Source organism: Mus caroli, unplaced genomic scaffold, assembly GCF_978045245.1.
Source record: "Mus caroli unplaced genomic scaffold, Mus_caroli_1 scaffold_11, whole genome shotgun sequence".
NCBI lineage: Eukaryota > Metazoa > Chordata > Mammalia > Rodentia > Muridae > Mus > Mus caroli.
The window spans coordinates 87378053-87403169 of NW_028227266.1; the positions used below are offsets into that span (position 1 = coordinate 87378053).

Here is a 25117-nt window from a genome sequence, read left to right on the forward strand (position 1 = left end):
GGAAATAGAAGCAGCCATTAAAATTCTTCTGATAAAAAACAAAAAGAAAAAAAAAAAGGCCAGGACCCAATAATTTTAGAACAGAATTCCACCAGACTTTCAAAGAAGAGCTACTGCTAATACTCTTCAAACTATTCCACAAAACGGAAATGGAAGGAACATTGCCAAACTCATTCTATGAGGCCATAGTCACACTGAAAGCTAAAACAAAAAGCCAACAAAGAGTATTTCCGACCAATTTCTCTTATGCAAATTGATGTAATGATAATCAATAAAATACTCTCAAACCAATGATAATCAATAAAATACTCTCAAACCAATGATAATCAATAAAATACTCTCAAACCAAATCCAAAAATACATCATGAACACCATCTACCCTGATCAAATAGGATTCATCACAGGGCTTAAAGGATAGTTTAATATATAAAAATCCAATCACATAATTCACCATATAAACAAACTGAAAGAAAAACCCCTACATGATCATCTGATTAGATGTTGAAAATACCCTTGACAAAATCCAACACCCATTCATGTTAAAGCCTTGAAGAGATCCCGGGATACAACACACAGAGCTTAACACAATAAAGACAATAATATAGGAAGCCAATAGTCAACATCAGATTAAATGGAGAAAAACTTAAAATATTTACACTAAAATAAGGGACAAAGCAAGGCGGTTCATTCTTTCCATCTCTGTTCAATATAGCACTTGAAGTTCTAGCTACAGCAGTAAGACATCTGAATGAGATCAAGTGAATTCAAATTGGAAGAGAAGTCAAAGTATTGTTAGTCACAGAGGATATGACAATATATGTAAGTGACTCTAAGAATTCTACCAGAGAATGCCTACAAATGATAAATGTCTTCAAAAAAGAGGCAAGATACAAAGTTAACTAAAAAACAGTATCCCTCCTTTATACAAACAATAAATTGGCTGAGCAAGACAATGTAGAAACACACTTAACAATAGCCACAAATAATATAAAATACTTTGATGTTGAAGAAGTAACAAAATTCTAGGCCTTTAGGATGAGGCTTGGGAATGTGACCTTTGTGACTCATTGCTCCAAGGTATGCTAATCATACCTTGATAGCGACATTCCTTCCTCCACCTACCTGCTTCCTGGGTTCAAAGAGTGTTCATTCAAAGAAAGTCACCCTGACCAACACCGGAAACTGCCATGCAAATGTGCTATTGTTAGGGGCTCTTAGAAACTGAGAGTTAACCAGAACAATTACCAGGTATTCTCTGTGACTCTTGTGACTTTGCGGAAGTGACTCTTAACTGGTACCTCCCCACTTCCTTGAGTTGTGGTTTCTTCCTTTAAATACCCCCTTATACAGCTACTCGGGGCGCCATGGTCCTCTACCCCTGTGTGGTGTATGACCATGGGCCCGAGAACGCTCTTGAATAAAAATCCTCTTGCAGTTGCAGCAAGACTGTTTCTTGTGTGATTTGGGGTGTCGCCTCTCCTGAGTCAGAACGTGGGGGAGTCCTCACGTTGTGGGTCTTTCATTTGGTGCGTTGGCCGGGAAACGCGACCACCCCTCACACCCAAGAACCGACTTGGAGGTATGGGGATCCCCTCTTGTGTGTGTGCCGGCCGGTGTCTCTGTTTTGAGTGTCTGTTTTCTGAAACGAACATTGGAACATGTGCTTGTTGTGTTGGGTTGTTTGTGTTTTGTCCTATGTTTCTGAAGCATGGCGAAATCTGAGTTCGGATCCATCTTAGTTTATTGAATTTGTGTCTTGGTTTTCGGGTTGCGAGATCGTGGGTTCGAGTCCCACCTCGTGCCTTGGTTTTACACCTGGCAGACTGAGGAACAAGTGTGCTTCTCTGGTTTTGGTCATCTAGGTAGAAATGGATGCTGGTGTTTGTAGACGATGGGGTGATGGGGTCTGAAATGCGCGCGGTCGGTATTTGCAGCTGTCCTTTTGGGCCGTAAGGACCGGAGAACTGTGGTCGGCAGACGTGCTAGGAGGACCACAGGCTGTGGCCCCCGGGGGACGCCCTGGGAGGTAAGGAGAGCCAGGGACGCCTGGCCGTCTCAGGATCGGTCAGAGAGACCGAGTTCTGTTGAAGCGGAAGCTTCCCCCTCCAAAATCGTCTAATTCTTTTGCCTGCTTGTGGAGGACAAGAAAGGGTCGAATGTGTCTGGATCTGTTGGTTTCTGTTTTATGTGTTTTTGTTTATGTGTTTAGAGCTATGTGAAAATCTAGAAAAGCAAAGGTAATTCTCATAGGTGCTTTATACCTATGTGTTTAGAGCTATGTGAAAATCTAGAAAAGCAAAGGTAATTCTCATAGGTGCTTTATACCCTGACTAGAGATAGTTTACACCTGAGATGTGAGAAAATGGGTTTTGAAAAAAGCAGTACTCTCCGACTATCTGGAGATAATTTGGTAAAAAATAAAATAAAATAAACAGTATTAATTGGTCTTTGGGGCCCTGCACCTGTAGTTAGGAATCTAGTGTGGCTAGAGAAGCCCTGCTAGGAGCTGATTATAAACGCTGCTCTTATAGGGACCACCAGCTTCTCAAGTTCTTAAGTTCTATGGTAAGGGAACAAATGGCTGTTTTTCCTACAAAAATCTCTGTGCTTGTGATTATTAGATTCATCAGGTGACAAGGTGCTCCTCTCTTGAAATTACAGCTAGAAAAATTAAGAATTTTGTTTGGTTTAAATGAACAAATGTATGCGGCCATTTCATTTTTGTTTCTAAATAGTTTCAAAAGTATAAATATGTTTTTATATGTCTTGGTTATAGATTAGTGGCTCATAAGTTATTAGTTATGATTAAAAATTTATAACATTGGTAACAAAAAGTTGACTTAAAACTGGTAACTCTGGGTTAGAGTAATTTAGAACTACAACATGCAGCATGAGACAACCCATGGGAACAGGTCTCTAAAGATACGCCTGAATTGGGTAATATTCTATGTAATTCTTATCCTAGAAATCTGATTTATAAAAGATAAGATTTAGGGTAGTGTCTTTTTGAAATATTGGCGGCTACACCTTCTTGTGTTTGTGTGCAGGAACAGGCAGCCAAAATTTATAGCAAGTAATGTTTTTAGAGTTCATTTTTAAAGAAAAAACTAGATTGTTTTCACTGTTAAAATTGGTTTTTGCTTCTCAAAATTGTGGTTGTACTCTTATGTTACAAGAGAAATTAAAGGTTTCTCCCAAATCGCAGCCACCAGCCAATTCGGCTCCTCCAAAATCTATGAAGCCTCCTGAGTGGCCTAGTCCACAACCTTCCCCTTATCCACAGCCTCAACCCCAGCTGCAGAGAGAACCCTAAACCCCTCGGGGTGTCGAGAGGCGGACCGCTGCGGGTACATGGAACTGCAGAGCACAGAGTCCGGGCGGACTCTGGTGGACCCGCCCAAACTTTAAACCCTTCAGTACTGGTCATTTTCCTCTGTTGGTATTTATAACTGGAAAACTAACCACCCCCTTTCTCAGGATCCCCAACGCCTCACAGGGTTGGTAGAGTTCCTTATGTTTTCTCATCAGCCTACTTGAGATGATTGTCAACAGCTGTTGCAGATGCTCTTAACAACCGAAGAGCAAGAGAGAATTCTGTTAGAGGCTAGAAAAATGGCCCAGAAGCCAACGGCGGTCTACACAGCTACAAAATGAGATCGACATGGGATTCCTTTTAACTCGCCCCAGTTGCGACTGCGACATGGCTGAAGGTAAGGAGAGCTTAAAAATCTAACGCCAGGCTCTGGTCTCCAAGGTGCCTCAAGATGGGCCCACTAATTTGGCTAAGGTAAGAGGTAATGCAGGGGCCGATCGAACCTCCCTCAATGTTCCTTGAAAGACTTATGGAAGCCTTCAGGCAGTTCACTCCCTTTAATCTTACCTCGGAAGCCCAGAAGGCCTCAGTGGCCTGGCTGGCCTTCATAAGGCAGTTGGCCCCCGATATCAGAAAGAAGCTTCAGAAAAAAGAGGGAGACAGTTAGGCGATCTAGTGAAAGAGGCAGAGAAAGTGTGTGTGTGTGAGAGAGAGAGGCGGGAGGCAGAAGAAAGAGAAAACAGGAGGGATCGTAGACAAGAGAGAAATTTGACTAGAATCTTGGCCACAGTGATAGGAGAGAAAGAAAAAGACAGGATCTAGACAGGAAATCTGGGCAACTGAAGACTGAGCCTCAGCTAAAAAGGCTCAGCTGTGTCAGACTGAAGGTACTTATTTGAGAGACACCCTTCGAGACGGGAAGTAGTGGCTAACTACACCAAGGCAAGTAAGAAAATTCTTGGGTACTGCTGGCTTCTACAGACTCTAGACACTTGGGTTGGCGACCTTAGCTGCCCTGTTGTACCCCCTAACCAAGAAAGGGGAGGTGTTTTGTGGATCCTGGATTGCCAGAAAGCCTTTAAAAAATTAAAAAGGCCCTCTTGATGGCCAGCCTTTGCCTGACCTAACCAAGCCTTTCACTCTTTATGTGGAAGAGAGATCAGGGGTCGCCAGAAGAGTCCTTGCTCAGACTTTGGGACTTTGAAAAAGGCCAGTGGCTTACCTATCCAAAAAGTTACACCCTGTTGCCAGCGGGTGGTTTTCTTGCCTGTAAGCTATTACTGCCATAATCTGCTTGTCAAAGATGCTGATAAGCTCACTCTGGGACAGCAACTAGCTATAATGGCATCCCACGCTCTTGAAAGCATTATCTGAAAGCCCCCTGACTGATGGATGACTACCAACGCTCCTGTGACACATCAGAACTTTTTGTTGACTGAACGAGTGACCTTCGCTTCATTCCACCTGCTGTCCCACTGTGTGAGACTGCACCTACTCACCACTGCGCTGAAATGATCTGAAGGATCAGATCAGCCTTGGCCTGAGGGTTCGAGCTGGTACACTGATGACAGCAGCCTCAAGGTTAAAGGTAAGCAGAAGGCGGGGACAGCAGTATGGTGGTGGACAGAAAGCAAGTGATCTAGGCCAGCAGCCTCCCTGAAGGGACGTCGGCCCAAAAAGCTGACCTTGTGACTTTGAGACAAGGTCCATAAATGGCAAAAGGAAAGTCTACACTGACAGCAGGTATGCTTTTGCCACTGTACGGAGCAATATACAAACAAAGAGGGCTGTTGACATCTGCAGAGAAAAACCTAAGATGCTATGGCTAAAGAAAATCAAATGGCAGATCTAACCACCAAACAGGTGGCCCAAAGAGCAATAATCCTGGCAGTCAAGGAGCCTAAAGATTATTATGACATCAGAGAGACCAGCTTTACATACACCCCTGAGCACTATCAAGTTTGGACAGTATTTGACCCACCTGGGGGCCAAGAAATTCAAAGGTGTGGTTAGGTCCTTTGACTACTATGTTACAGGATTCTTTGACTTGGCAGAAGAAATAGTCAAAAGCTGCAAGGCCTGTGCTATGACGAGGTAGAATTTACAGAAATTAAGCCAGCTAGATATTGCAACAAGTACTTATTAGTGTTTATAGATACCGTTTCAAGATGGATAAAAGCTTTTCCTACCAGGACTGAAGATCCTAAAAGAAATCTTCCCAAGGTAATAGATCTGCCTTTGTTGCCCAGGTAAATCAGGGACTGGCCAAGATATTAGAGATCGGTTAGAAGTTACATTGTGCATACAGGCCCAAAGCTCAGGACAGGTAGAGAGAATAAATAGAACCATTAAGAGACCCTTACCAAATTAACAGCGGAGACTGGCGCTAATGATTGGATAGCTCTCCTACCCTTTGCTCTTCAGGGTTAGAAACACCCCTGGACAGTTTAGACTGACCCCCTTATAAATTACTCTACAGGGGGCCCCCTCCACTAGTAAAAATAGCCTCTGTACATAGTGCTGACATGCTGCTTTCCCAGCCTTTGTTCTCTAGGCTCAAGGTGCTCCAGTGAGTGAGACAGCGAGCAAAAAAGCAGCTCCAGAAGGCCTGCTCCAGAAGACCTGCTAGACATCTCCACGCAGAAAACCTTGAGACTCGGGTGAAAAGGCCCTTATCTTGTACTCTTGACCACCCTACTTTCTACCTTTATGATACCCCTTTTGATTTTGCTTCTGCTTTTAATTATAGGTCCATGGGTGTTAAATAGACAAGTCACCTTTATTAGAACAAGAATTAGTGCAGTGCGGCTTTTAGTTTTGAGACAACAGTACTATGCCCTAAAGGATCAAGTATGTCAGAAAAAAGATAGTGTCTAGTTCTAAGATTAGAACTATTAACTAGAAGAAGGGGGGAATGAAGAAGTAACAAAATTCTAGGCCTTTAGGATGAGGCTTGGGAATGTGACCTTTGTGACTCATTGCTCCAAGGTATGCTAATCATACCTTGATAGTGACATTCCTTCCTCCACCTACCTGCTTCCTGGGTTCAAAGAGTGTTCATTCAAAGAAAGTCACCCTGACCAACACCGGAAACTGCCATGCAAATGTGCTATTGTTAGGGGCTCTTAGAAACTGAGAGTTAACCAGAACAATTACCAGGTATTCTCTGTGACTCTTGTGACTTTGCGGAAGTGACTCTTAACTGGTACCTCCCCACTTCCTTGAGTTGTGGTTTCTTCCTTTAAATACCCCCTTATACAGCTACTCGGGGCGCCATGGTCCTCTACCCCTGCGTGGTGTATGACCATGGGCCCGAGAACGCTCTTGAATAAAAATCCTCTTGCAGTTGCAGCAAGACTGTTTCTTGTGTGATTTGGGGTGTCGCCTCTCCTGAGTCAGAACGTGGGGGAGTCCTCACGTTGTGGGTCTTTCAATGTAACTCTAACTAAACAATTGAAAGACATGTATGACAAGAACTTCAAGTCTCTGAAGAAAGAAACTGAAGACATCAGAAGATGGAAAGATCTCCCATGCTCATAGATCCATAGAATTAACAATAAAATGGTCATCTTTCCAAAAGCAGCCTACAAATTCAATGGAATTCCTATAAATATTCTAACAAAATTCTTTACAGACCTTGAAAAAAAATTAGCAACTTCATATGGAAAAAGGAAAAACCCAGTATACCTAAAACAATCCAGTATAATACAATATCATCCGGAGGTATCACCATCCCTGATTTCAAGCTGTACTACAAAGCAATAGAAATAAAAACTCCATGATATTTTGTATAGAAACTGACAGGCTAATCAAAAGAATCAAAGTCCCTGAAATAAACCCTCACAATTACTGACATTTAATTTTTGAGAAAGAAGCCAAGACCATACAGTGGAGAAAAGGAAAGCATATTCAACAAGTATTACTGGTCTACCTGGATGTCTGCATGTAGAAGAATGCAAATAGATCCATGTTTATTACTCTGAACAAAACTCAAGTCCAGGTGGATCAAAGACCTTAACATTAAATCAGATAAGATAAATCTAATAGAGGAAAGTGGACAATAGCTTTGGATACAGTGGTAGAAAAGACAGTTTCCTGAACAGAATACCAATGGCCCAGGCACTACAATCAACATTTCATAAATGGAACCTCATGAAATTGAAAAGTTTCACAATTGGAAAAATCTCACCAACTCTACATCTGAGAGTGGTAAAATATCCAAAATATCTATGGAACCTAGGAAGTTAGACACCAACCTAATAACCCAAATAAAAAAAATGGAGTTCAGAGCTAAACAGAATTCTTAATAGAGGTATCTTGGATGGCCAAGAAACACTTAAAGAAATGATTCATGACCTTCATCACCAGGGAAATGCAAATCAAAACAACTCTGAGATTCCATCTTATACCCATTAGAAAGGCTAAAATTCAAAACTCAAGAGACATCACATGCTAGCAATGATGTGGAGCAAGGGAAACACTCCTCCACTGCTAGTGGGAGTGCAAAAAGCTACTCTGGAAATCAATTTGGCAGTTCTCAGAGTAGTTCTAAATAAATATGCAGCTGTATCACTCCTGGGTAAATACTGAAAAGATGCTCCACCATCTGGCAAGGACACTTGCTGAACTGTATCCATAGCTGCTTTATTTGTTACAGTTAGAAACTAGAAACAACCCAGATGTGCTTCAACCAAAGAATGGAAAAAGAAAATGTGGTTTATGAACATAATGGAATACTACTCAGTTATTAAAAACAAGAACATCTTAAAATTTGCAAGCAGATGTGTGGAACTAGAAGATATCATGCTCTGTAAGGTAACCCAGACTCAAAGGGACATGCATGACATATACTCACTTATCAGTGGATTCTAGCCATAAAGTACAGGATACCCATACTATAATCCACAGACCCTAAGAAGCCAAGTAACAAGGTGGGCCTGAGAGAGGATGCTTCAATCTCACTCAGAAGGGGAGAAAATTTGTGATTGGGGATGGATGGATTGAGGAAGCAGGGTGGGAAAGAGGGTGAGAGAGTGAACAGAAAACAGAGGTAGATGGGATAGCATGATGTGGGGCAGGGATCTCTAGGAGGTGCCAGAGACCTGGGGTGGAGGAGACTCCAGGAAGTATATGAGGGTGACTCTAGCTGAGACTCCTAGCACTGGGGCATATAGAGCCTGAAGTGGCCATTTCATAGCTAGGCAGGACTCCTAGTGAAGAGATAAGAACACCAAACTACCCACAAATCATTTCACCTAAAATTTGTCTTGTGTACAAAAAGTTTAGGGATAAAGATGTCACAGAGACTGAGGGAATGACTGGCCCAAATTGAGAACCATCCCATGGGCAAGAGCTAATCCCTGAAACTCTTAATGATACTCTGCTATACTTGGAGAGGCAGGAGCATAACATAAGTGTCCTCTGAGAAGCTCCACCCAAAGACTCACAGCCTAAGGATGCTGATAATGGAGATTCAAGACCAGCTCAGGATCTTGTGGAAGATTTGTGGGAAGGATTGAGGTACCTGTAGGGGATATGGACTCGAAATTAAAACCAGCAAAGTCAATTAACCTGGAACCTTGGCGGCTTCCAGAGACTGAACCACCAACCAAAGAGCATACAAGTACTGGGTCTAGCCTCCCTGCACAGATGTACTTAGTGGTCTTCATACAAATGCACCAACAACTGGAGTGGTGGCTTACCAGGACTCTGCTATCTACCTCTGGATCCTGCTCTCCTAACTAGGCTGTCCTGTCTGACCTCAGTGGAAGAATATATACCGAGTCCTGCAGTGACTTGAGGTGCCAGAATGGGTTGGTTCCTGTCGAGGGAACTCCCCCTTCTGAGAGGACAAGGGGAGTGGGGAGTGGGGTAAGGGGCCATGTGAGCCAGCGAGGGAGGACTAGAAGAAGCTGAAGCTGAGATTGGGTTGTAAGGTGAATATATAAATTAGTGGAAAAAAAAATAAAGAAAGAAAATGCTCTATGGGTGGATCTTATGCAATCATTTTCTCAATTGAGATTTCCACCTATCAGATAACTCTAGATTGTGATACAAGCTGACAAAATGAGCCAACACACCTCTGCATTTTTATAATTATGTTTGAAATGACAGAATAACCTCGGAAGCACAGTATCAGTAGGATTAGGGGTCTAAGGAGGCTGGCTAATAGTGGAAATTCAAGAGTAAAGCAAGGACCTAAATCTTACCAGATGCTTTACAGGTGACAAAGCCATTGTCCCTGGATTCAGAGACCTGGAAGAAGCTTTGTACTAAGGTTGTTCTGGCCATTGCTAGCACCTCTCTGATTCCAGCTACCAACCCCTCCCCCCATTCATAACTAGGCCTGGAGCTTATGAACAGAGAAATAAAGGGTTATATCAAAAGACACGAAACTCTGCAGTGGCTGGACAGCCCTTTCCTAGGCCGCCCATCTGTCATAGTTGTGAATATCCACTTTCCTATGTTCAAGGTCTCTTTCCTGTCTGTTCCAACTCTCCATGCCTCCAGTAACTCATACCTAGAGAAAACCCTGGCAAGGTAGAGTTGTGGTTTCTAGCTGAATGGCACCACAGATCTTTGAGACTTTGCTACCTTGAAGTGGAAAGAGCTCCTGAACAGTCACCTTTTTCATTCCATCAAATCTCTTCACCCCTGTACTGGGTGTTATTGAGTCTGGCCTGGCGAGGTTTGTCCACTCTCACCTCTCAGCCTTACTTCCCAACTCTGACTCTTGATGCTATTTATACATTCTTTGACATGATTAGTACCACCAACCTTATGGTACTTCATGGCTTATGTATTTGCCTTTCACTCTCATGACCTTAGTCTTCGCTATTTTAACATCAACATGACACAAGCTAAAGTCATCTGAGAGGAGGGCGCCTCAGTGGAGAAATTGCTTCTACAAGACCAGGCTGGAGGCAAGCTTACAGATCATTTTCTTAATTAGTGATTTATGTGATAGGCCTCAGCCTATTGTGTGTGGGACCATCCGTAGAGTCATGATCCTGTATTCTATATGAAAGTGTAATGGCTGTAAAGCCATTAAGGAGTAGTAAGCAGGAGTCCTCTATGGCCTCTGCATCGATGGTGCTCCCAGGTTCCATCACTGTTTGAGTTCCTTAATGAGCTTCTCTCAACGGTCTGTGATTAAGGATATGTAAGCCAAATAAACCCTATCCTTCCCAAGTTTTGGATGGTGTTTCATCACAGCAATAGTAACCCTAAGTAAGAAACCCTCCATAGGGACTTTCCATGTTCTGTTGGTTTCCTTCGATGTCAGATTCCTTTCCACCTTGGGATTTGTACCTCAGATTGCTGTTCTATCTTGTTAACATTGTCCTTCCAAACCCCAAACCCCTCACCATCAGCCCCCCTGCATCCATCATTCTTTTCTTAATATCTCCTGAGAAATCTACAAGGTTTTGATATAAAATTTCTTTATCCTGGTAAACTGGAGGCTCAGAATGTCTGTCTCTGTTTCTGTTTCTCTGTGCCCTGCCCCTCAACCCCTTCAATGTTTTTTAAGTTCCTGAAGCCTCTGGGTGTGCTGTACTCACTGGAGCAATATGGAGGCTTTTAATTAGTAATTGCACCTCCTCTATTTCCTTCTCTTCTCCCTCTTTATCGGGACATAATCTTCATCTTCTGATGTATTTTCTGGTGGTAATAAAATGTTGACCACTGGAAATAGAGTAGAAATAGGTTCAAAATAGTAAATGACTTGTGGCACAAAGCTCTGGGACCCGGTTGGGGATTTCTTGCAAGGATCAAGTTGACCTTACTAGGTAAGTGACTTCAAACACATACCCTACCTTTCTTATATAAACATTGTCTGGGAAAAAAAATCTTTTGGTTGTTATTTTTTTGTTTGCAACTTTTGGATGTTCCCTTTGGGTCTCCTCTTACATCAGAAACAAAGCTTTGCTTTCTGACTGTGCTGTGCTCAGCAACCCTGTCCCCAGTCTGTTCAGCTCCCCTGCTTTCCCCAGTGGGGCAAATACAACCCTTCCCCACTGTTCCACAAGGGAAGGCATGAACCAGATGATCCGGTAAGATTCAACTATGTCTTACTGAGCATGTTCCTAAGCAATGTCCCATTGTATACACTTCCCTTTTGTGTTTTTGGCTGTCCTATGAACTTTTTATGGGATTCAAGTGAGCCCAGATTTCAAGGGAAGAGTACAACTGAATAAACTTAGGCACAAAATATAAGGGAATGCAGGGAACCACATATTAGATGGTTAGGTCACATCCGGTGGCAGTACAATCCAGTTAGCAAAATCAGTAACAAGGTAGAAGGGTTTTTATGGATTACTAGGCAAAAAGTATAGAGTCACCATTTTACTACAGGAAATAGGGAAGAAGCTGGGAAAGGCTGTGGATAAGAGACAGAATCATGGTCAGACAATGTGGCCTATGAGGTGGGCTCCTGCATCTCTGTGGACACATTGATCAGAAAGATGAGTCCTTGAGTTTACACAAGGCAGAATCAGTGCATCCAAAGTAGAATACAGGACAGTCAGATAGACAAACATATATACATACATACATACATACATACATACATACATATATACATACATACTTCCCAATAAAGTAAAACCTGACCCCACTGCATGGTATTCACAGAAGACTTTGGGGAATATACTCTCCATTGATTCATACTCTAGACGAGAGAAGACTGGTGAGAAATGTACTAAGCATGAAGTACACAAAAGCCCCAGAGAGCTCAGAGGAAAGTTGTGACACACAGGAAGACAAAGCAAGGAGATCTGATGAGACAAGGCAGGAAAATGAGGTTCAGACTCAGGCAGGAGGACAAAGCCAGAAAGGACACTGGAAATATAATACAAGTGGCCATGCCTTTTAAATCCTGGAAACGTATGTGCCCACTCTGAACTAGGAATGTCTGAAAAGGAGGTCATAGCTGGACCAGAGTTCTAGATTCACTGTCAATTACTAGGCCACAGTTTCCAATACAGGTGTCAACATGTTCTTTGACCCATTCACCCTACAGGTCAGTTCAGTGTGAAGAGAACAGGCTGGTAATGAGCTCACATATAGCCTTCCCTCTATGCTTTTCCCCTTCTGACACCTTCCCCATATGACAGTATAGATTGAGAATGCAGTTACCTACCAGGAGCAACAGTTTTTGATGTCTTTCTTATCTCCCACTGCTGTACTTCAATGGCATCTGCAAGAAAATAAACAGAGTGGCTCACTCATTTCTGGCTGCAGAAGATATAGCCACATTGGTTCACACCAGATTAGCTTCAGCTTTCCACTGGCTCATTGACTCCTCATGTTACAGAGGGTGCTGCAGTGAGGCCAGACCACTCACTCTGCCATCCACCCACAAAGTGCCCTTTATAGAGAGACTTAACAGGCAAGAGAGGACCATAGAGGTGCTGTGATAAATCCTGCAGGACCAGCTGGAAGAGGATATCCTTCTTTGGCATTATTGGGCCTGCACTTCATGACCTTTGTATTCAGGTTCATATCAGTGACTATAGAGAGTTGTACTCCACTGATAATTCTATCATAAATCAGCAATCAGAAGTGAATGCCAGATGTCAAACAAGCAGTGCACAAGGAGATCTCTGACTTACAATCAAAGGCATGGAGCTTTGGCATCGTCAGAGGCAGGGGGAATGCTTTTATTTCTGAGTTTATTTCAGCTGTATTGCCTGCACATGAGTACCTGTGTACCATATGCATGCAGTGCAAATCAACATCAGAGGAGGACATCAGATATGCTGGAACTGGCCTTTCAGATGGTTGTAAGAAGCAATGTGGGGTGCTGAGATTAGAATCTCATTCCTGTGGTAGAGCAGTCAGTGCTCTTGCTTAAAAAGCCATTCCCCAACCTCCCCTGCCTCATCTTTAATTGCCAGTGGGGTTTGCTGTGCTTCTATACATTATCATTACGACTGGAAGGAGAATCAAACAAACCTATATCTCACTGATGCCCTTCCCACTGCCATGGCCTGGCAAGCAGAACCAACCCGACTGCTTCACGAGCCCTTTCCTGTTGATCTCCACACGAAAATTACTTACCAGGAAAATTCTCTTTACTATCTAGAGCTTTTTGTTGTCGTTCAATATCTATGTCTTTCACCTCGGCTATATCTGTAAGAAAATCAGAACAGTGGGTGCTACATGAAGTCACACTGGCTTGCATGAAATTAACCCCAGTTCTTCTTGGGATTTTCTATGGAGCTTCTGTAAGCTGTAGGCCGGCCTCTGTGTCCTAAACCAGGGATCTGGAAACGGCGGGAAAACACTGAGGGATCGCTGTCTTATGTGTGGGGCCTCACAAGAAGGAAAGAAAAAGATGATTGCTTCGGGCACAGTGAGCAACAGGTATTTATGCCAGTGCTGGTTTTAAACTTCATTTTTAAAGTGTTGCTGGAGGTGCGGTAGGATATGGACTTCGTTGGAACAGTGCTGACCCAGCACTGATTCCACTTAGGGTTTGGCAGAGAAGGACTAGAAACTTCAAAACAGGCGGTTGTCTGCAGCTTTTAAGAGCTGCTTCAGGCGAGAGGAATAGGGTTTAAAATAATAAAACAGACGGTTGTCCACAGTCAAGAACTGCATCAGGCTAGAGGAATAGGGTTTAAAATAATAAAATAAAATAAAATAAAATAAAATAAAATAAAGGAAAATGGATTTTGAAATTCTCCCAGAGATAAAGAGAAATAGGTGGATGCCCTGTGTTATTCTCTCTGGCCCCTACAGCAGAAGTTCTCTGCCCTCTTTGTGTTGTCTAATATCTGGTGCATCAATCCGTTTGTGTGTCAAATCAGGTGTGTTTTGTCTCATTGTCTGAATGACTGAATGTTCTGTGTTTCATGTTGGAAAATAAAAATGGCTAAAACTTTATCTGCTGGTTCAGCAAAGCCTGAGAGTGGCCCACACTTTAGCCAAGAATCAAGCACAGCAGGAGAGCGCCTGCTGAAAAAAAACTGCTTTTAAAGAAAAGGAGTCTGCACCTTCTTAGTTTTAAGGTAAACAAACAAACAAACCCCAAAACCAAACAACAAAAAAACCCCTGATAGTTGGTTTTTTTCTAGAAAATTCTCTGCGATCATAATTTTGTGTTTAGCAAGTGGCAAAGTGCTTTTTATCTTATAGCTAGAAAAAGTAAAATTCTTTGATTGGTCTAAATTTATAGGATTCCTGTAGCCTCTTAATTTGTGGTTTTTTTTTTACTGGTCTTAAAGGTATAATATGCTCTGTGTTGTCTTCATCACAGAATATTAGCTTATAAGTTATTGGGTATGATTTAAAAGGTGTAACATTGGTAGTAAGACAGCTTTAAATTGGTAACTCAGGTTTGGAGTCTTTCAAACATGTGGCATAAAGCAGGCCAAAAAACTAGGCCTCTAAGGATTCTTCTAGTTGAGATAATATTTAATGAGATTCTTATCCTAAAAGGTAAACTTAAAGATAAGATTTAAAACAATGTCTCTTTAATGAAGCATTAAAATTTGCACTGTTATGCATTCATAGGTATAAGTTGGCAGCTAAACTTCATAACACGATAGTGATGTTTCTAATATTGATTTTAAAGATGATAAATTGTTTTGAAATTGGGTTGTGCTTTCCCAAGGTTGTAGATATTATCCTGATGTTGCAAAAGAAACTTAAAAATTATGAGTAAAATTGCCAATGTTCCATTGACTGCAGCTTGCAGTTTGATCGCAAATTTAAGAATTTCTACTCACCCATATATTGTTAATTAAGATGAGTAGAAGAGTAATCATCTTATGAGAGCAGTAGTACAGCTCTCTGTGGCCATACAGCTATACAGTGCTCAGAGCAGCCTCAGTGAAGCTTGTGTGGCTTTCTTTTGTTTTGCAAACAGTGCCTAGGGGAAGTTCTTGCCTGCCTTCAGGGGAATTTCTTTTTAGCTAAAAGAACATTGTTGCAGATCTATCCAGATGTTGTTCTAAATAAAGTTCAAACTCAAAGTTTATAAAAGGTCAATCAGACTGTAGAACTTATAAAGACATTACAATCTGGCTTGCCTTCTTCATGTAAAAGTTATTATAGATTTAAAGGTTTGGTTTTTCCTTTGCATCCTGATAATTGTAAAGGGTTTGCTTCTAGTTATCTGGTGATCACTGGAAAAATTTTGCCTCTAGGTATGGCTAATATAGCTTTACATTATGTAAGCAAAATTTTTATTGTCTCTGCTTCAATACAAGAAGGTGAGATTTTGAATCTTTCAGAGTTTGAAATTTTCAGTGTATATTGTTTCCTAAGTGGAAAATATTTTATTAGCTAATGCCTCTAAAGGGAAGCTTACTTCAAATCTTTGCTCTCACACAATGAGCTTTAAAGTTCTGGGGGGTAGCTGTTGCACCAGAAAAGATTCAGAGGCAATATCTTTACAATATTTAGGGTTTTAGTTATACTAGAAAATTATGGTACAGAAAATCTAAGAACAAAAAATTGATTTGCTTCAAAATTTTATTTTCAAAAGCTTCCAGGAAATGTTAATAGGCTAAGACCTCACCTTAAGGTCTTAAAGTATCTTAAACCTTTGTTGGATGTTATCAAGAGAGATACAAATTAATTGGTAAAGAACAAAAGGCTTTTCAGAAAATAAAGGAATCTTTTATAATTGTTATCAATTATAATCAATGGTAATTAAATATTAGCTGCTTATCTTATTTATGGATATTAAATGTGCCCACAGCAATTCTTTGGAAGGAGAAAACATTAATGTAAAATCATCTTTCTTCACCTCAAAGTAAAGTCTTAACATCCTATTAAGGGTGCTGTGGTGCTAATTAAGAATTGTAATGAAAGATCCAGACAGAATATAAAGGTCATAGAAGTCCTGAAATTGGCAAAATAGATTTCATTGTTAGCAGAACTAGCTTCACTGATTTAGAAAAATAGAGGTGCACAATGCTCTGGTCACTCCTTGAACCCTTGTGTCTCCCAATGTTTTGACCGTTTCTTGAACCCATGTGTGTGCCCACTGATGAAGCCCATTGCCAGGTGTTTGTGATATTGGTTGCTGGGCAAGAGTTGGAAAATCTCCCCAGCAACCACAGCCGGACCAATTCTGTGTTGTTACACCTGCACCAGACTCTTTCCTTGTACCCCTCCCATACCCATTTCTTGAGAATAGACATTGTTTAGATCTGGAAATCCCCTACTCCCCCCCCTTCCCCTTTCCCCCATGAGGGCCTATAAAAACTGGGACCTCTTTCCCCTCGAGGTCGACTCCTCTACCCCTGTGTGGGATATGAGTCATCCCCAGAGCTCTGGCTTTCCCTAAAGAAGCCTCATGTGGTTTGCATTAAGCTTGGTCTCTTGTGAGTTCTTGGGTGTCTGCTATTGTCCTGAGGCCTGAGCAAGGGGTTCCTCTCAGAGTCTTTCATTTGGGGGCTCATCCCGGGATTGGTGAGACCACCCACATCTCTGAAGACCCACCTGGATGTGAAATTTTTTTTGTCTAAAAATATTTCTGTGAGCCAGGGAGGTTCAGTGTTGAAATTTGCAGCCACTCCTTTCGTGAGAAATAGAGACCTCTGCTTCGGGATGAGGCACTGAGTGTGAACAGCAGACATGCTGGAATTACCAGCTGCTGCTCGCTCTGGGGGATGCCCTGAGCCAGGGGAAGGACTCCAGGAGTCCGTCTGGGGCAGGAAGTGAAGAGTTGGTAGTCTTCCTAGATTGGAAGACTTATGTACTTCCCCGACTTTTTTGCATTTCTGAATTGGTTTTGGTTGTCCATTAGAAGATGGGCATTGGTCAGTGTGTGTTTGTTTTTTGTGTCTGTTTCCAGGCATTCATCAGTGTGTGTGTGTTGTGTCTGTTTTGTGTTTTCCGTGATATTGGATGATAGTACAGACTGTAACGACCCCCCCCCCCAAGTTTGACTTTAGACCACTGGACTGAAGTTAGATCAAGGGCCTCCCGAGTGGCCAGTGTCCCCTCCCCCTCCGCCCTATCTTCTGCCTCTGCAGGTCCCTGTCCTCGGCTCTGGGATTGCTGGTGCTGGCGGTGCAATCAGATGACTGAGCGAAGCCAATGAGCCCAGACTCCCCCAGCAGAGGGAGCTCCTGACACCACTTCTGCCTTTTCCTTTGCGAGCTGTGCGCAGCCAGCTCACAGACCCGCAGTCTCTGCAGACCCTCCAATATTGGCCTTTCTCATTGCCTGATCTATATAATTGGAATGCTGGGTTCCCTCTAGACCGGCCAAATTACAACTACAACATGGCTCAAGGTAAGGAGAGGTTGGCAGTTTACGCCGGGCTCTAGTCCAAGGGAGCAACAAGACACCCCACCTATTTGGCTAAGATAAGAGAGGGAGAATAAGAGAGAGACAGAAGGAAAAGGGATAGAAGACAGGAGAGGAACTTAAGCAAGATTTTGGCCGCAGTAGTAGGAGAGTGTAAAGGAAGGAACAGGCCAGAAAATAGACAGACAGGGTACCTGGGCAACAGGGAACCTAGACCTGAAAGAAGAAGACCAGTCCAGAAGACTTTAGAGAAGGACCAATGTGCCTATTGCAAAGAAAAAGGACTGTGACTCAAATACTGGCACCGGCTACTCCAAGACAGGTGAAAGAATTCTTGGGCACCACTGGGTTCTGCAGACTTTGGATACCTGGGTTTACAACACTGGCTGCCCCCTTGTACCCTCTGACCAAAGAAAGTGGAGAATTCAGATGGATATCAGAACATCAGAGAGCCTTTAAAGAGGCCCTGTTGACTGTGCCAGCCTTGGCATTGACAGATCTAACCAAACCATTCATCCTCTATGTTAATGAGTGGGCGGGGGTGGCCAGAGGAGTTCTTACTCAGGCTCTAGGGCCATAGAAGAGGCCCGTGACATATATGGTTAAGAAGCTAGAACCAGTGGCCAGCGGATAGCCCACATGTTTAAAGGCCATTGCTGCAGTAGCCTTACTTTTTAAGATGCCAACAAATTAACTTTGGGACAGCAAATAACTGTGGTAGCCCCCTCCCTCCCACTCTCTTGAAAATATTATTCACCAGTCCCTAGACCGATGGATGACAAATGCCCAGATGACTCACTACAAGAGTCTGTTGCTGACTGAATGGTCGTGTTTGCTCCTCCTGCTATCCTCAATCCTGCTATCTTCCTGCCTGAAACGGATGACTCCTTGCCTGTTTACTGCTGTGCAGACATCCTTGCGGAAGAAACTGGGATCCATAGTGATTTACACAACCAGCCATGCCCAGGCATCCCAAAATGGTACACAGAAGCAGCTTCCTAGAAAGCCGTTCAGATGGCTGAGGGGCGGCCCATCAACGTCTACACCGATAGCAGTTTTTATAGATACCTTTTCAAAGTGGGTAGAGGCCTACCAAATGAAAAAGGAAACTGTCAATGTTGTGGTTAAGAAGATCCTAGAAATTTTTCCATGGAATATCTAAGGTAATAGGGTCTCACAGCCTTTGTTGCCCAGGTAAGTCAGGGAATGGCCATCCAACTGGAGATTAATTAAATTTTACATTGTGTTTATAGACCCCAGAGTTCAGGATAGGTAGAAAGTATAAATAGAACTCTAAAAGAGACCTTGACTAAATTGACCTTAGAGACCGGCGAGAATGACTGTACAGCCCTCCTTCCCTTTGCCTTGTTCTGAGTCAGGAACACACTGAGATAATTTAATAAGCTCATTCCATATGAAATCCTGTATGGTGTGGGGGCTCCCCAGCTCACTGAAATGGGGAAAATGTTAGATCCTCTAGAATTTAACCCTGGTCCTTCATTGTTTACACACATGAAAGCCCTAGAAGTGGTCAGAAACACTGCCTGAGAGCAGCTCAAAGAGGCCTATGAACCAAGAGATTTAATGGTACCACACCAGTTCCAGGTGGGAGATGCAGTTCTCGTCCAATGATATTGAGCTGGGAATCTAAAACCTTCTTAAAAAGGCCCTTACATCATGCTGCTGACCACCCCCACTGCTGTCAAAGTAGAAGGCATCTCTGCTTAGATTCATGCCTCTCACGTAAAGCGAGCTCCTGAAGAATAAATCCCCTTAGTTGACCACCCTCATTTCTACTCTGATGGGCCCTCTAATAATTTTGCTCTTACTGCTGAAATGTGGCCCGCTAATTCTTAATAAATTGATTAAGAATTTTAGACCTCTTTGTTAGAAAAAAGATTGGTGCCATCCAGCTGTTGGTACAAAGACAAAACCAGTCTCTGCAGAACCTTGAAAAAGAAATTGCAGTTTAGTTCTAAGATTAGAACTAGTAACTAGAAGAAGTAGGAAATGAAAGATCCTGACAGAATATAAAAGGTCACAGAAGCCCTGATATTGGCAAAATAGATTTCATTGTTAGCAGAACTAGCTTCACTAATTTAGAAAAATAGAGGTGCACAATGCTCTGGTCACTCCTTGAACCCGTGTGTCTGCCAATGTTTTGATCGTTCCTTGAACCCATGTGTGTGCCCACTGATAAAGCCCATTGCCAGGTGTTTGTGATATTGGTTTCTGGGCAAGAGTAGGAAAATCTCCCAGCAACCACATCCGGGCCAATCCTGTGTTGTTACACCTGCACCAGACTCTTTCCTTGTACCCCTCCCATACCCATTTCTTGAGAATAGACATTGTTTAGATCTGGAAATCCCCTACTCCCCCCCCCTTCCCCTTTCCCCCATGAGGGCCTATAAAAACTGGGACCTCTTTCCCCTCGAGGTCGACTCCTCTACCCCTGCGTGGGATATGAGTCGTCCCCAGAGCTCAGGCTTTCCCTGAATAAAGAAGCCTCATGTGGTTTGCATTAAGCTTGGTCTCTCGTGAGTTCTTGGGTGTCTGCTATTGTCCTGAGGCCTGAGCAAGGGGCTCCTCTCGGAGTCTTTCAGTAAGATAAATTCATATATTTTAGAAAAACTATAACAAAAACATTTGTCTTAAAAACCTGATAAAGTGTCTGTTCCTTGTTCCAAACAGCAATTAAATTGGTTATTGCAGAATATTGATATTATTTGGCCTATTGCATACCATCATTTTAAATAAAATTAATAATCACTAAAGATAAGTTAAAGATTGTTTTTATGCATGCTTTTCTATCTTCTATAAATTCATGCATGCATGCATCCCATTTACTGTGTTTAAAAACAATCCTTCTATGGGAGAAAAGTATATGTGAATTGGATCACATGCTTATTCTTTTGAGTTTCCTCCTGCTTCAGCACAGATAATTAAATTGTGTGCTGTAGATGGTGTTTTAAAATATTGAATAATCAAGCTTTGTTTTGTTATTTATCAATATATATCTCAGAGCCTACAATTACTTAAAATTGTTCATCCCTCAGATACTATACATTCTCTAATTTGCAATGGTTTATGCATATAAAACTCATAAGAAAAAATGCTGTCCTTTTTAGAAGACTGTTTTTGGACATTTAAAAGTTTGTTCTAGATTGCCTGGAGAAGACCCCTTAAGGAAATGCCATGCTAGATTTATATCTCAGGCAGATTACAGGCCTTACATAAGAATAATCTCCTTCTTTATTTCTTTTTCTTTTTGTTTTTTTTTGAGACATGGTTTCTCTGTATAGCTCTGGCTGTCCTGGAACTCACTGTGTAGATCAGGCTGGCCTCGAACTCAGAAATCTGCCTGCCTCTGCCTCCTGAGTGCTGGGATTGAAGGTGTGCACCACCATGCCTGGCTGAAAAAAATTGTTCTTAATGTCCTCAGTTCCTACCTGTTTCCACATAATGGTTTTAACCCTTGAGGACTTATACTTAATCAATTGCTGGCCTTACAAGTGGAAAGAGCTATTGAAGAATGATTTGTCACTTAAATAGATTACTCTTTGCCTTTACATCTGTTAATTTTTAATACGATTCATATGCCTACAGGATTGTTTTGGCAAAAGGCTCCTCTAATGTGGATACATTTGAGGATTTCTCCTAAATGTAATATCCTGCCATATTATGAAGCAGTATCTCAGATGATCATACTTGGAAGGAAACAGACACTATCTTATTTTGGCAAAGAGCCAGATATCATTGTTCAGCCTTACAGCGCAGAACAAGATACTTGGCTGAAGCAGAACAGTATGGATTGTTTGATTGCTCAAATAGGATTTATAGGAACTATAGATAATTATTATCCTCAAGATAGGTTGATAAAAATGTTAAGTGTACATGAGGTGATATTTCCTAAAATGACTTCCTTACAGCCTTTATATAATGCTCTATTGATTTTTACTGACGGCTCCTCTAAAGGGTGAGCTGGATATCTAATGAATAATCAACAAATAGTCATAGAGACTCCTGGCCTCTCAGCTCAGTTATCAGAACTGACAGCAGTACTGAATGTCTTTGAGTTTGTAAGTGATGCTTTTAATATTTTTACTGATAGTTTATATGTTGCACAATCAATTCCCTTATTGGAGACGTGGTACGTTTAATATGCCAGTGGGATCTCTGTTTGCAAAATTGCAAAACATCATTCTTGCCTGAAAACATCTGTTTTATATTGGTCATATACGAGCTCATTCTGGTCTTCCTGGACCTTTAGCTGCAGGCAATGATTACATCGACAGGCACTCACAAGGTGCATACACATAAACATAGGTAGGCAAATGATTAATACACATAAGAAAAATAAAGCTAAAATATGTTTAAGGTCCAGTGTCTGTGAGTCCATGTGTACATGAGCACGCAAGTATCCTCAGCTTGTGGTATATGCCTTTGAGTGAGTACATGTCTGTGCCCATATTCTTGGAGGCCACAAGAGAGTATCCACTAGTCTGCTCTGTTGTTCACTTCTCTGATTTCTTCCCTTCAGCAGGGTCTCTCACTGAAGCTCAAGTTAGGCTGGCAGAGATGTGCTCTTGTCCCTACCACAGGCAGTGCTATGGTATAAGCACAGACATATATGTCTGGATTTTTCTATATGTGTCTTATTGAGTTAGACTCAGGTCCGATTGATTTCATATCAAAAGTTCTTTCAAGACATTATATGGCCATGCAGTGGTGATGCACTCCTTTAATCCTTGAACTTGAGAGGCAGAGACAGGTGGATTTCTGAGTCTGAGGCCAGCCTGTTCTACAAAGTGAGTTCCAGGACAGCCAGGATTATACAGAGAAACCCTGCCTCAAAAAAAAAAAAAAAAAAAAAAAAAAAGAAAGAAAGAAAGAAAGAAAGAAAGAAAGAAAGAAAAGATATTTCTGCATACAGAATGATGGTGTCATATATTTCTAATGTTAAACACCACATATCCAGGGTGTTTGTAAATAGAAAAATATTTTGATTTTTAATATTCTACATACTTATCCATTTTATTTATTTATAATAAACATGTTTCTGGTTGCTATAGTATTTCTAGGATATCCAGTATACTTTTGAGTTCTTTGGATTAGTTTTTGTTTTCCTTCTCTTTTTTTATTGTCCTTTTAAGGCAGGATTTCTCTGTGTAGCTGTCCTGGAATTCGGTCTGCAGTCCAGGCTGGCCTTGAACTCAGAGAAACACCTGCCTCTGCCTCCCAAGTGCTGGGATGAAAAGTTGAAAAGTGTGTGCCACTACACCAGGCCATTCTATTCTTTCTCTCATCTGTCTTCTCTCTCTCTCTCTCTCTCTCTCTCTCTCTCTCTCTCTCTCTCTCTCTCTCTTCTGTCTCTGTTTCTGCCTCTCTTTCTCTCTGTCTCTCTCCAGATGCTAAGGAAGCCCAAGATCCCATGTATTGCCAGGCATAGTAGAGCTCAGAGTCAAGGTGGTATTGATCAGGAGGAAGATGTTGTAGAAGGACAAGAGAAAGAGCTTATAAGGTGTCAGGAGAGTGAAGAGCGTCGGCTGGAGGAGAGGCCTGGGTCTTTATGGAGCACACTGCTTAGAAGCAGGAGCCACTGAGATTACAGTGAAGACAGAATCTATTCAAATTACACAGATGGCAAAAGCTAGCAGTACACAATGAGAATGCAGGAGAACCAGATATACCTCATTACACCTACTGAAGTCATTTGAAGAAAATGGACTTCTTATTTGAAGAGTGAAATATACAAGTACACTAAAGCATAGAGGATAGACAGGCAATGTCCAGATAGGTCCTAGGAGGGTTGAAATAATGTTCCTAAGCCCATGGATACTAGTTCATGGGAACTATCAAATCCACCCTCTGCATCTTATAGATTGATCTCAGAATGCATGAAAAAAAATGCCCAAAGCTGGGCCAAAGTCAAGGTTCTTCCTCATGTACTAGATCAGTGGTTGTAAGACAGGGCCAGCTCTCTAATCTCCATTGACTTTGTCATGTCACATGCCAGTCAGTGCATGGTGAGAAAAGAGACTGCAAATGAGTTAAAAATCACACAATTGACATTTATTTCCCAGGCCAAACTCAAAAGTCTTTCTCCCGGTTAAGCTGTGCCATTCTCTGGGTGCTCTTGAAACAGGTCTAAACATTGACCCGTAATTATAACATGACACCACTTTGGACTTCTCTCTCTTTATAGATACTCAGCATTCTCAAGCTAAGGGGCAAATTAATCCTTTCATCCCTAGGTTGTTTTTCTTAAAGTATTTTGTTAAAGGGGGTGGAAAATAATTTAGGTATCATTTTCATAGACAGCTACTGCTTATCCTTATGCCTCTGAAAGAGGAAAATCAAAGAAACTTTCTGTTTTCCTTGTCCTTATGATTTCTTTCCCACTCTCTCATTCTCCCAAACACAGAGTGTAACATGACCACTGCTGGGACCCTCTCCCACTCAATCTGACCAAGAAGGATTTTTATATAATTCACCTCTACTCTGGAGATTCTTCAGATCTAATCCACATGGATCACCCACATGTGGGGGCAATCAGTACCAAGAGTGGCTCACCTTGTCCTGCCTACATTAGGTGAAGCACACTGGCTTATCCAACATGTGATCCATCCAATAGCTGACTGTGAGCATCCACTTCTGTGTTTGCTAGGCCCCGGCATAGTCTCACAAGAGACAGGAATATCTGGGTCCTTTCAGCAAAATCTTGCTAGTGTATGCAATGGTGTCAGCATTTGGAAGCTGATTATGGGATGGGTCCCTGGATATGGCAGTCTCTAGATGGTACATCCTTTAATCACAGCTCCAAACTTTGTCTCTGTAACTCCTTCCATGGGTGTTTTGTTCCCAATTCTAAGAAGGGGCACAGTGTCCACACTTTGGTCTTCATTCTTCTTGAGTTTCATGCGTTTATCAAATTGTATCTTATATCTTGGGTATCCTAAGTTTCTGGGCTAATATCCACTTATCAGTGAATACATATTGTGTGAGTTCCTTTGTGATTGGGTTACCTCACTCAGGATGATGCCCTCCAGGTCCATCCATTTGCCTAGGAATTTCATAAATTCATTCTTTTTAATAGCTGAGTAGTACTCCATTGTGTAAATGTACCACATTTTCTGTATCCATTCCTCTGTTGAGGGGCATCTGGGTTCTTTCCAGCTTCTGGCTATTATAAATAAGGCTGCTATGAACATAGTGGAGCATGTGTCCTTCTTACCGGTTTGGACATCTTCTGGATATATGCACAGGAGAGGTATTGCTGGATCCTCCGGTAGTACTATGTCCAATTTTCTGAGGAACCGCCAGACTGATTTCCAGAGTGGTTGTACAAGCTTGCAATCCCACCAACAATGGAGGAGTGTTCCTCTTTCTCCACATCCTCGCCAGCATCTGCTGTCACCTGAATTTTTGATCTTAGCCATTCTGACTGGTGTGAGGTGGAATCTCAGGGTTGTTTTGATTTGCATTTCCCTGATGATTAAGGATGTTGGACATTTTTTCAGGTGCTTCTCTGCC

At 42.0% G+C, this 25117-nt stretch overlaps 1 protein-coding gene across 2 annotated transcripts in view; it reads right to left on the bottom strand.

The window, feature by feature from the left end:
• Window positions 1-25117, bottom strand: part of LOC147002090 (5-formyltetrahydrofolate cyclo-ligase-like) — a 92250-nt gene that overhangs the window by 12848 nt on the left and 54285 nt on the right. Inside the window, exons 3-4 of one of the 2 annotated variants that reach the window (XM_085827840.1) lie at window positions 12456-12512; window positions 10882-10999 (exon numbers count right to left, since the gene is read on the bottom strand). In XM_085827840.1, coding sequence (XP_085683966.1) covers window positions 10917-10999; window positions 12456-12512 — 140 coding nt within the window. In that variant the 3' untranslated portion in view covers window positions 10882-10916. Of the gene's footprint in view, window positions 1-10881; window positions 11000-12455; window positions 12513-25117 lie in introns of those variants that run through there. The other variant, XM_085827839.1, reaches the window with a different exon arrangement.